Source organism: Mytilus californianus, unplaced genomic scaffold (assembly GCF_021869535.1).
Source record: "Mytilus californianus isolate M0D057914Y unplaced genomic scaffold, xbMytCali1.0.p SCAF_12, whole genome shotgun sequence".
Classification (NCBI taxonomy): domain Eukaryota; kingdom Metazoa; phylum Mollusca; class Bivalvia; order Mytilida; family Mytilidae; genus Mytilus; species Mytilus californianus.
Genome location: NW_026262604.1, coordinates 48814739 through 48828460, shown reverse-complemented (window position 1 = coordinate 48828460; position 13722 = coordinate 48814739). Strand labels below are relative to the sequence as shown.

At 32.8% G+C, this 13722-nt stretch overlaps 1 protein-coding gene across 1 annotated transcript in view; it reads left to right on the top strand.

Annotated features, from left to right (window-relative positions):
* Window positions 1-13722, top strand: part of LOC127721944 (protogenin-like) — a 106346-nt gene that overhangs the window by 75932 nt on the left and 16692 nt on the right. The window contains exons 7-13 of the mRNA XM_052228791.1: window positions 160-308; window positions 967-1090; window positions 2338-2478; window positions 3471-3617; window positions 4443-4628; window positions 5612-5740; window positions 6937-7119. Coding sequence (XP_052084751.1) covers window positions 160-308; window positions 967-1090; window positions 2338-2478; window positions 3471-3617; window positions 4443-4628; window positions 5612-5740; window positions 6937-7119 — 1059 coding nt within the window. The remainder of the gene's footprint in view (window positions 1-159; window positions 309-966; window positions 1091-2337; window positions 2479-3470; window positions 3618-4442; window positions 4629-5611; window positions 5741-6936; window positions 7120-13722) is intronic.

Genomic DNA, 13722 nt, shown 5'->3' with positions numbered 1-13722 from the left:
TAATTGCCATTTATACATGATAACATAAAAACTCACTGCAATAATATTTGCGAAAGAGAGCCTGGATTTATACATTTGAAACTAGAGGATAAGTTATTCCCTAAAATTGACATAATCTATTGTATGTAATCTGTTCAATAAATAATGTTATATTTTCAGTGCCTCCATTCATAATTGAAGCTCCACTCAGCGAAGGGTACCCTGTAGCCAGGAGGTTTCGTTTGAAGTGTACTGTTGGAGGAACTCCTACACCAGAAGTTACTTGGTACAAAAATGGACGAAAGATTGAATCTCTGGAAAATATGCAGGTTTGATATTGTATTTACTCTATCATATTGATCTAATTTTATGTTTCTTTAGTAAGGGTAATTCTAGAATAAATTGTGTGATAGCTGGAAGGCACCTAATATTAATAAAAAGGGATTAGTTGGGTTTGAAACAATGTTTCACACAATAACACATTATTTGTTATCATATCAAAATGACTGACTTTCCAAATTCTCTGATAGATTGACTTGGAAGGCAAAAAATTCTGAATTTTTGTCCCCTGTGCAAAGCATTGTAGGTGACAGAAATACTGGGCGTCTGTCCGTCCGTCCAGTCTTGTTAGCGCTCTCACGTGAACAATTCTTGCCAGATTTTTATGAAACTTATATCATAGGTTTATATCAGTAATGTCTTGGACGAGTTCGAAAATCAGTGCTGATCAATTATTTTTTAAAGAGTTATGCCCCTTGGAAACATTAATTATTTGGAAAATTGCATCATTAGCGCTCTCATTTGTTTTCTAATTAAAACTTATATAATTTGTGGTAGCAATGATGTTAAAATCTCCATCTGGAGATATTAAACTAAGTTACATAAAACTATGGGTGCATGAATTATCTCTTACATATTGTACCAGTTGTCCACTCTTACTGGTAAGAATGTTATATGATGTTTTTGTAAATTTTTTGCTGTATTTAGATAAACCCAGACAATGAGCTGTTGATAGATAGCAGTACCAGTGATTCTGGATACTACCAGTGCATTGCCAAAAATGATGTCGGTGTTGACATGGCAATTGCCAGACTACAAATTATCCTGAAAGGTATTGTAAACTCATATCTTCTGATTCTCAATTTCTCTGCATATATATCATTATGTTTAATATTATTAGCAAGTCACATTAGGAAGTTTTTTGTTGAGACAGTTAATGTTAGAATCAAAAAAGCTTCATGTTGTGTCAAGCAGCTGATATTTTTCAAATATCAATATGATGAAAATCTATCTGATATTTGAATTATTAGATTGTGTTTGTGTGTTTTTCGTGATATAAACATTAGTTTTTCTTTGTTTTGACAACAAACTGCAAGAGGACTTGATAAGTTCAGGTTAAACTTATCAACATCAGGTCAAACATTGAAATGTTGATGACAAGTCTGTGTTATAAATAGCGAATATTATATGGCTTTTTCAATATCACATCTGTATCAACCCAAGACACCAATATAATCCTAAGAGCTCTGCTCGAGGGATTATATTGGTTGAGGGTTGATACAGTGTGTGATATTGAAAAAAAGCCATATCATATACACTTTATTATAAATCTCAAGCAGATGTTTGTTTATGTAACGTGATGTCATACAGATTAGGGGTTTGATAAAGTCTTCAGTCAATGACGTGACGTCATATAGATTAAGGGTGTGATAAAGCCTTTGCAACCGTGCTGATAACGATATCATCATGGATGGCTGATACAGTACGATTGCCATTGATCGTATTACACATACAATTTACATGTATTTACTACTTAGTATATAATAAAGATTGATTTAAGCATATTTGATGTCACAAAACCGTGATGTGCAATTTTAGGAAGATCTGAACAATGGGATATAGTCAGAGAGAAGATATTTAAGATGTAATAATATATCTTAAACATTTAGTAAAGGGAGATAACCCTCTTATTAAAACATTTGGTTATATTATATTTTAAAATAAAATATTGATACAATCATCTATACAGCTTATGGCTGTTTCTGTGAAATTACTGAACATCACAAAGGTTCCCCTAATATTTTGACTTCATAAAAGAAAATGTCTGACACCACAAAGAAAAAGTGATTGTTGTATGACGTCAGTAGTTCAAGTGTCGCAAATTCTTGGGTCAAGTGTCACAGATTCCCAAGTAGAGATAAGGTTTATTTGAGTGCATGTGTACTAAAAACAATAAAGCCAAATTTGCTTATTTGTTAGTGAACCATGAAACCAAAATTACCATTGTTTACTAAAAATTGTATAACCTTTATATTTTAAGAAACAAAACCTGAAGCATTTATAATTTTTGTTTTCCAGAAAATGCACCCAAACCACCTGGAAATGTGACTATTACAAGTGTTACCAGTACAGAAGTTTGTATTCAATGGTCACCATCAGAATACCCAGACTGCTGCCCTGTTCTAGCTTATACTGTTCACTATGGGGAGCTGAAGGATGGTGAGTTAAATGATATGGGGGTACCTTTGTTAAGGGAGATAAATCTTAAATGATCACTGCTATGTTTTAGTCCATTGTTTTCATACATATGTTCTTAGCTTCTTAGTTACACAGTCTTTTAACTCTGTTTCACATTTTGGAAATAATATCTAAAGTTACTGTAAAACCAATTGATTATAGCAAGTGATATAGTTATGTGACTTTGATGTGTAGAAAAATAATTTGAATATAAATAGCTTTGAGGGTGTAGTCATGTCAGGGTTAGAAATTTTTGTCAGATGTTCGGACTCCTTGGGTTTTTTCCAACTATACAGGGTAAAATATTTTGCCCCATATCACCCACTTTTCTTTTCATAGAAGACTTCAGTAGCTTATAAAAAGGTCATTACCAAAATTTAAGCAGATTCTAGATTTTTTCTCACGATTTGAGACCCAAACAATGCTAGATATAAGGTAATAATCCGAGTCAGCCTTTTCCTGCCATTTTTAAAAAATCAGATATCTCAAAAAGGAGTTCCATAACCTATCAATATTTTTAGCTTATTTTGTTCCTTAACTAATGCTCTTCTGACTTATAGTATCAATTTTAAATTCTAGATTTTTTTAATTTCACCTAACTACATCCTTATATATGTTAAACATATATCTTTTCTTGAATATGCCAACAAAATCATAAGATTACAAATATTATCACTGCAATGTCAGCTAAAAGAGCTAAACATAAATAAGTACTGAGCCTTTTATATTGGCGACTTTCCTGAACAAGAAATAACACAAAATTAAATTATTCTGAATTTGAACCTCTTGGATTTTCTCGTATATGAATACACATACAAATTAAGAAAATACCCAAAAAATGTATTGCAGTGAAGACTAAAAGCCAAAATACTATCAATGAAAATAAGTTGGTTTACAGTATCAATTCCTCATAAATGTATATGCTATATATGTATGTTATTACTTCTATAACTAATGTTTTCATATTATTCCAGTAACACAGAAGGCAGTTACATTGAAGAAAAATGAATGCATACATGATCTTAAGCCACATACAGATTACAAATTTTATATACGAGCCTACAGTAGAAATGGCGCTGGAGCCCAGTCAGATACAGTGACTGTTAAAACTAGAGAATCAGGTATGGATGGCATTGAATGAAGTATGAGTTATTCCCCTTTTTTGCACTTAAAGGTTCATATACAGCTTGTCAACTTTGAGGTTGTGAGTTTGAATCCAACTTGTGGTAAGGTTTTATATACGAGCTTACATTAGAAATGGTGCTGGAGCCCAGTCAGATACAGTGACTGTTAAACTATAGAATCAGGTATGGACGGCATTGAATGCAGTATGAGTTATTCCACTTTTCTGAACTGTTCATATACATCTTGTCAACTTTGAGGTTGTGAGTTTGAATCCAGGTTGTGGTACGAGCCTACAGTAGAAATGGCGCTGGAGCCCAGTCAGATACAGTGACTGTTAAATCTAGAGAATCAGGTATGGATGGCATTGAATGCAGTATGAGTTATTTTTCTGAACTGTTCATATACAGTTTTTCAATTTTGAGGTTGTGAGTTTGAATCCAGCTTGTGGTAAGGTTTTGACTCCAATCTTAGTTGACAATGATCATCCATTTTCCTGCTGAAATTCAATGGTTCTTATGAGTACTCAAACTTCACCACCAATAAAAACTTATCACCATGATATAAACAAAGTCACTGAAAGTGGGGTTTAACACCAACAAACAAACTAACATAATCTATTGGGGTGTTGGTAGTTATTCCATTTTTTGCCTTTTGTTTTATGAAGGAAGTGCTCATGATTTAGAGTATTCATTAAGTAGTATTAACTCCACAAATGTACCTGTCAAATGGCTGGTTCAGTTGATTGCTTTTTACCAATTCTGTAGCATAAGGCATAACATATCTCTGTTGACAGTTTACAATTAATTATACATCTTATTCAGTTCCCGAAGCAGCACCAAATCTGAGACTTTCTAGTTCATCACCATCCAGTATAGATGTAGAATGGGATCCAGTTCCTCCTGAGAAATGTAATGGTGTTATCACAGGGTACCGGATTTATGTGTCAAATGGTGGACATGAAATCATGGAGAATGTGTCTGCTGCTAACCAGAGTTACACTATCAGAGGTATAAATATCATATCAATTGTTCTAATTTTAGAGATACTTCATGAGGGCTTGAATTTATTTTACCACAGGTTGGCCCTTTATGCTGCATATTTGATCATGAGCCATTCCATGTTTTGCTTACATTCATACATGTACGTCATCACTCAACGATGTCATTTACACCTTTTGTCGTGTAACTTTTTCATAAAAAGCATATGACATGGGAGTATGATTGGAACATCCCAAACAAGGCATGACCTTGCTTATCAGCAGACATACAATAATTTATATTTGTATTTTACCACGGTTGTGTACTCATAGTGTTTCAAGAACGCCATATAAGAATATAGCAATATACAATATATTCAAATAAATTTAAACTTTAAAAATTGAAAGATTGTCCAATTTTCACGTATTTTTGGAGATCCTTCCAATTAGCTACACCAAGTTGTACTTGGCAGTTTACATAAACATGCATTTTAATACAAAGTTTAAAAAAAAAAAAAGTAACTTTCCTTCCAAAATCACTCTGTTTCTACTTTATATTTAATAAAACAAAAATAATTCTGGAGAAATTATTGCAGGCAATTGCTGCTTTGTGCATCCATAGATCTGTGTTAAGGTTAAAGGTAAACAACACGTGTACATGAACTTTGACTCCATCTCCAGTTTGTAAGGAACATAGTAAAAATGGTTTGGACTTTAAGAGTATAAATTTCAAGCATACTTAAAACCAAAAAAGTTTCATGAAATTAAATAATTGGGAAAATTGACTTGTTTACCATGAGGGTTAGAAGGGTAATAAAAAACTGGTTTAATTACTACAATAATGTGTAAAATGTTCCCTATTGGAATTTCTGCACAAAGATAAATGCATTTTATTTGAATAAATTCCTTTGAAAAGTTTGTTGGTTTTCCAAACATTTCCTAGGAAAGGTAAGGATAAACAATTATATAGGAACTGAAAACGGAATCACTCGTAAAGAATATTTTCCCTTACAGAACTCCAACCAGACACTGAGTACAAAGTAAGAGTCTTAGCAGGAACAGCAGTGGGATATCCGAAGCTCTTAGATGCTCAGTGGCCCTGGCTGATACACAGAACACCAAAACATAATGAAAAACCACAAGGTAGGCCAATAAATTCTATTTATGAAAAATAATGTAGATCTATTTATTTTTCATGGATATCTAATTTCATGGTTTTGCCAAAAACTGCATTTATGTCAGTAGAAAATTTATACTCAGTAAAATATTTTAATACATGGAGTATACGTACCTTTACCAGCAAAATCCAAGAAAATTGGTATCCAATAAATTATAATGAACTGCAGTAGACAAATTTGTAGAAAAAAGATCAATTTCAAGATCATCTGTAGGAACTTTTGTGTTGTAAAATAACAATAACCATTATTTTAAGGATGTTCGCTCCTCTGTTTAAGAATAACAAGCTTTTTAAAAGACTGTTGTAAATTGATAGTATATAAATAACAGACCTTAAACAGTAGCATAAAGTGACAAGTCCGTGGTCTTTGTTTTTCGAGTTATAGTAGATTGAAAATTTGGCAGGAAATCATATTCTCTCTAGATTTTTTATAGGTTTAACATTGGCACCTTTTTTTCTTTCGAAAACTTAAAAAGAATAACAAGGATTTAATAAGATTTTCAAATTGACTTTTTAAACAAAATGCAATAGAATTGTGGAAAGAAAAAGAAGGAGTTAGCCATCAGAATTTTTTATTGGCACTTCATGGATAAAACTAGAGGATTCCGAATATCTGACAAAAAGTCAAAATCAAGAGTAGTGAACATCCTTAAATAGATGTTTTATGTTTTAAGAGTCTTTAAAGACCATGTTGAGTAATGGCAGTTATGATTCCAATAAGAATTGTATTTTCATGGATATTCAATTTCGTCTTGCCAAAGTCTGCATACAACCTTATGGGAAATTTGTAATTCGTTGAAAATTTAAATTAGTGGTTCCCCTTTGACCACGAAATGCACAAAAATTGGTATACAATGAATAATAATAATGAATCGTCGAACATTTAAATTTGAGGTTCACACACACACATACCCACAAAATCCATGAATCATGATGAATCCACAGTATGCTACGGAGTGATGCAATAAGTATTTGTAACTTACAATTTTCTGCTCTATATTTCGTAAAAAACTACCGTATTTCCAATAATTATTACGAGGTCATTTCTGGTTGGATTTAAATCAACTGTATATCAATGGAAGCAGAATTTTTTATTTGGTTATACTTTTGTTTTGAAGAGCTGTCATTTTCTGATGATATAGTTATGTTTGTTTTCTTTCAGTGAAAGTTCAAATTCAGGTTTCTCAGCTGAACCTGACGTGTGTTGATGTTAAATGGAACATAACAGACAATCAAGCTGCCATTGGTTATAAGATATACATCAGCAAGAAGATCCAAAGCGAAGATGCAAGAATTTTAGAAATTCCAAACATTAAAAAGACGAATCATATCATATGTGGTCTTGGTAAGAATTTTCTCTTACCATTAAGGTTAAGAAAAAAATGGTACGGTAAGATTTTATTTTAAATTGATGGCATTTTAGCCAGGATATTATTGATTTAGTTATTATGGATATAGCAACTAATTGAGATAATTGGAACCATTCATTCTTTTTAAAAATTTCTCTTATTCTTAGTTGGTATTCACTTGTGTATAGATGCCAACCAGTATGGTTACTCATTAATTGTGACAAATTTTGGGCTGAAATAAACTGGTCAATAATTAACTCGTAACAGATTTCCTTTCATAACCAGTCTGGAACAGTTCCTATTTTGGGCTGAAATAAAGGTTTTAGAGTCAATAATTAACTTGTATCAGATTCCTTTTCATAACCAGTCTGAAAAAGTTCCTATTTTGAGATACCGTTGCGATAATTTTGACGCTTGATTTGTTTGAATTACAAACTACTTTTAGGATTATCAGGATTCGTTACAGTAGAAAAAAATCTATTTATTTTATTGTTCAAATTCAAAACAGATACTGTAAACCTACTTATTTTTCGCGGATACTTTATTTCGTGTTTAGCCCTTATTAGCCTATTTCACGGCGTTTTGATTTCACGATTTGGCCTCGGTGGCTGAGTAGTCTAAGTAGTTGAACCACTGTATCACTAAGATTGTGAGTTCAAATCCTGCACGTGGCAGCTCGACTCCAATCTATGGATTGTCAGTTTTCCTGCAGAAGGTCCGTGGTTCTCTTAGGGTCCTCCACCAATAAAATCTGGCCTCCACGAAATAGCACAATAGTGTTGAAAGTGGCGTTAAACACCAATCAATCAGTCATGGAACGAAGGAAGCTAGTACAGCAAAGAAAAAGAGACAAGGATTTAGTCCCAAATATTGTATTGAGGTCCTGTCTTTAATGAGATAGGCCTCACTTGCTCTGACATCAATTTAGTTTCTAGTTGAAATAAATAAAGGAAATCATTGGTTCGTCAAATTGCATCTTGTTGTTAGTACATAATAGTGTATGATTATGCAAATTTTTTTGAAAAATTATGATAAATGAAAAAAATGGCCTATTAAGGATATCTCATTTTTTTGTCACTGACCAGAAAAGGGTTGGCATTTATGCTCATACACATCACAGCCTTTTAACTTTATCATGTTCATGGTGCAACACTTGAAAATATGTTTTTAAATATGTTTATATGCATGCTTTTTTTTTTTTTTTTTGTCTGCTTGAAATATTTTAACTCTTTTTATATAAGACATTTAGTAAATAATTCTATATATTTTGGATGACATCACATCATTTTGAGGCTTCATAAGGGTACACCATATTCCGTGTCACAATTTTATGACTAATTAATTAAGTGTCAGAAATTTCAGTTAATTAACTGAGGCTCAAACCAATTTCAAAATAATTTTGAAAGCATTTTTTAAAGTGCAAGTCAAAAATCAAACTAAAAGAATATATACTTCTGTTTGTCATAGCCAGTCTGTGACCTTTCTGGAGCCTCTTCCTATTCCTTCAGCAATATGTTTTGCTGCTATGTGCTAAGCTTTCATATTAGTGACACATTCAGATGAGGATTTTCAATGGGTGCAACCACTTAACTCTTGCAGAAAATCATTCTGAAAAACTTTTACTGTTCAGATTAAAACTAATATATCTATTTATGAAGCCAAGCTTTTTCATATCCAGGAATGTTCCAGTTAAACATACATTGTACCCAGGGAAGGCACTTTCAACGTGAGACAACCACTTGTAGAGGCAATTTTAGATTTCACTCAGCTGTGTTCCCTTCAATGGTTCCCATGTATGTTTTTATGGAATAGCCCGTAGCTTAATATATATACCGTATAGCAGGTTATTTTCGCGGGTGTAAAATTACGCTATTTCATTGAATAAGGTATACCAAATATTTTGGCGTATTCAAAACTTTTATACCATACCATTGCATGCACACTATTAAAATGGTGGAATTTATTTTGGCGATTTTGTTCTATCCGCGAAAATAAGCGGAAATTTACACTTTGCGAAAAATAACCAGCTATACGGTATAGCATTCTTTGAAAATATCCAATACCTTAAGGGGTTACACCCATATTCTGTAGGTTCAATACTTGGCATATTTAATTTATATGTTGCTTATTTTTTAGCTTGAGTCAATCCTATAACAAAATAGTCTGCTTTCAGATGCTGCTTTATAAGCTTTGTGTGTGTGTGCTTTGCATGGTGATTGACACGAGGTAATTACTGTACATCATAGAATCACTTCAGACTTCTCTGGCATCATTTTCAATAGGCCGAGTTTTGACTCAGGATTTTATAATTTTTCTACAGGTTATCTTCTCTGTGGTAGGACATCCTGGTACTTGGTCAAGTAAGAGCAACGTAAAGCAGGAAAATAAAGTTTCAATCGGTACAATTTTTAGGACAAAATTAACTGTCTTACGTTTTCTATACATGACGAAATCAAAATCATCAGAAAACAGTAAACTCCCCACCCCCCACCCCCCCAATTGCACCAATTGTATATTTGATTTTACTTCTTTTGGTTGCTCTTAGTTGACCGAGTACCAGGATGTCCTACCACAAATTAGGTAACATGTCAAAAAATTACATAAACCGAAGTCAAAAGTCTGTTATATAAAAATGGTCTATTGATGTAATTGAGTAAGAGTTATTTCCCTTTATCACCACCATCCAAATTCGATTTGTTTTACTGACCCCTAGACTTTAGAAATGTTGTTTTCTGAAAAATCCACCATTGTTTTAGTCTTGTTTAATTCATCACTATAATCTTAATAGACATGCTTGCACCACATATTTTAATTTGGCTAGTCAAGTTAGAAAAATCAGCCAGTTTGACCTCTAACATGGTGACCAAGGGAAATAAATCTTTAACTCAAATGCCATCATATTGAAAACTATCAATGTATTGAGAAACCAATCTTCATGGATTGAGGAAAAAATAGGTTTTTCTTCTGGATTCTTGGTTCAATGGTTTCAACAATTTCTTATCAAAGTTTGGACATTTTATTCCTTAGCTTGAACCGCTTAAAACAGAAACGTTCCTACAAGATTGGAAATGGACTGGAATTGTTTCTTCTAATTACAGAAAATAAAACTTTTTCAAACAGCATTGAAATAGGAGGATTGATGTGGTGGCCTGAAATTTTATTTCTTCGGATTTCCACATTATTATAGGTCACAAGTGTCATATTTACAAATCTTAAAGTGGATCTAGATCTCAGTTTTTAAGCTGGTGATTTTTTGTGGGTTATGTTTTACTTTATAATCTATGATATTTTCTAAGATTTTACAGTTTTTAATGTTTGAAATATTCTGACAATTAACATTCTACAGAATTGGTTTTAGAAAGGAATAAGCTAAATCCGATTGCCAGGTACCTATGGTAAACGATATAAAAATGAAGAGATGTGGTGATGATTCCCAATGAGATATCTATCCACCAGATACCAAAAGATGGGGATGTTTGAATCAATTTGTTTTATTTTTTTATTTTTTTTTCGAATGTTTATAGAAGTAATAGTGAAATGAGTTAGATGAGAATATTAAGTGGGAGATTTAAAGAATGAAAATGACACTTAATAAATTTCAAGTGTCGGAGCCAAATATTTGAAATCCAAGGATGTATATAAAAGAACCAATACAGTTGACGAGCTATATGACCAAAAAGGACCTAAAAAAAAAATTAGCCAAATCCTACCTACCTGTCAAAATATTTGTCTTTTGAGAGATTTCTATTTTTTGTCTGGACTGCGACAAAAGGCGAGACACACTGCTGTTTCTATTCTGGCATCGACATCGGCATCAAAAATTGTTAAGTTTTCTGCTTAAATCAGTTTGATAGGAACTGCTTGTAATAGATCAATGATATTTTCTATGAAGTTGCATTACTATCAGTACATCTCAATTTGTTGACCATTTCGAGGCCTTGCCCCCCCTCCCCCCCCCTCTAGTTTATTGTCCAATAATTTTGAATCAATAAGCAATGTTGCTGTCCATCAGATTGTCTTTTTCTAAATTTTCTGCCGACAGGCGACATATCTCTGTGTCAATAGATTTTCTTTTTTTTTTAAGTATAGAGATGTTCACACTATTACTTGGATAGTTGGCATTTACAGGTTTAATAAAAGAGTATAAAATCAATTTTTACAATCATCTTAAGTATCAAGTATTAAAGTAGAAGAAAGAAATAGTTGTTTCCATAGTTGATATAAATTCATTCTATTCCTAGGCACAATTACATAACATTTTGGTGATTAGTTTACTTTCAAATGTTAGTCCAATTGGGAGTATTAGGTTTTAACTACTTAAATACGAAATGATGTAAATATGACTACATGTATTAACTTTCATGACCATAAAGTTGACACATTTGTGTTTTAAATGATTTTATTATGAAAAGATTACATAATACTTTCCATGATTATGAGAATTGAACAAATTGTCTGTAGTAGTGATTTGATTTATATAGCATTTGATAAAAATCATGAAAATGGAAACTTGGGTGTTTAAATACTCCGCATGAATTTTTTTTTTTCCTACAGCTTGTTCAATTACCATATAAGAAATGTAATAGACAGTTTATCACTGAATAAGCTTTAATTTGCTTCTTTGCCTTTTTCTACAGAAAAAAACTTATCTTACTTATAGTAATTTTTGGGGCCCTTTATAGCTTGCTGTTCGGTGTGAGCCAAGGCTCCGTGTTGAAGACCGTACTTTGACCTATAATGGTTTACCTTTATAAATTTTGACTTGGATGGAGAGTTGTCTCATTGGCACTCATACCACATCTTCTTATGTCTAATTTTCAACTGTGGATTAATTTCATGATCATGGGTAGCAATTCAATTGGATTAATGTAAAAATTGTATGTGAAGTACTGCAATATTACAATGATTTATTTCTCGAAAGTGCTCTTGATAATTCTGCATTATCAAATTTCCTTACAAATTAACATTTCAGCCCCTGACCCTATTTTTTAGTGCAGATTTTATATTCAAAGTTATCCAAAATTTGGAAAAGTTAGAATTTTGTGTTTTTTTTTTTTATTAACAGACAATACTTCAACTGACAAATTTCAAAATTTTATTAGAACTGAGAGTGGATTCCACAATTTTTACAAATGTATCCCAGTTCTGCTAACTTTTAATAATGCAAATGCGTGAGATTTGGAAAAAATCGTAAAGATCAAAGAGAAAAAACAATAGATCAAAGGAAAATGCCGCCAAATAAGCATGAAAATGCGTGAGACTTGGCAGCCCTGGTATCCAGAGCGGAAACAGAACATGTTGTCAGCTTTGAAATAATGGTCTATGTTTATAACGTGTTTTTAGTCATAGTTCTACTTCAAAATTCTGTTAGTTTAAAAGATTTAGTTTCAGAATTGTTTATTTCTCCTTAAATTGACTTTTATATATATGTATATTATACCCCCACTTGATGAAACAGAGACTTTATAGTGATTTTGATGTGCTTGTTATTTCTGTCATCTGCACTCTGTGTAAGAACTCCTCTTTGAATTGAATCTTCTAGACGATCTATAGTATCTATTTCCATTAGGCAGTTCAGATTTGTTCATTATGATAATGTCTGGATTTTGCCATAGAAAACCAAATTTTATTTGTTAAACTGACCACAAGATTTAATTAAAAGTTATTTTCTGAACAATTTTAATTTGTGAAAGCCTGGTTGTATAATTCATCACTTCAATCTAGTTAGGATTTTTAGCTGACTTGCTGATACCATGTTTTAATTTTGTAAGTCAACTAAGAAACCAAACTAGTTATAGTTATCCCCCCCCCCCACCCCCCCCCAAAAAAAACCCATGGCAACCAGGGAAATAACTCCAAATTACAAATAAATGTTATTATACCCCATGCAACGAGTTGCGGAGGGTATAATGTTTTTGACCCGTCAGTCCGTCTGTCAGTCCGTCCGTCCGTCAGTCCGTCCATCCGTCTGTCCGTCAGTCCGTCCTTCCGTCCGTCCGTCCGTCCGTCAGTCAGTCCGTCCGTCCGTCAGTCCTGTTTGTCCGTCCGTCCGTCCGTCAGTCCTGTTTCTTGTCATCGCAACTCCTCTCAAACCACACAACAGAATTTCACGAAACCTTTTTAGATAAAAAGGACATATTATGTAGTTGTGCATATCGACAGGAAATTACGATTCAATTTTTTTTCTAGGAGTTACGCCCCTTTGAACTTATTTGCTTCAATGTACTACTGCAACAGTTTGTCATCGTAACTCCTCTGAAACCACACAACAGAATTTCATGAAACCTTTTAAGATAATAAGGTCATACTATGTAGATGTGCATGTCGACAGGAAATTACGATTCAATATTTTTTTTAGGGGTTACACCCCTTTGAACTTATTTGCTTTAAGGTACAACTTCAACAGTTTGTCATCTCCACTTCTCTGAAACCACACAACAGAAATTCATGAAACTTTGTAGATAATAAGAACATACTACTTAGATGTGCATATCGACAGGAAATTAAAATTCATTTTTTTTTCTAGGAGTTACGCCCCTTTGAACTTATTTGCTTCAATGTACTTCTGCAACAGTTTGTTATCTCCACTCTTCTGAAAC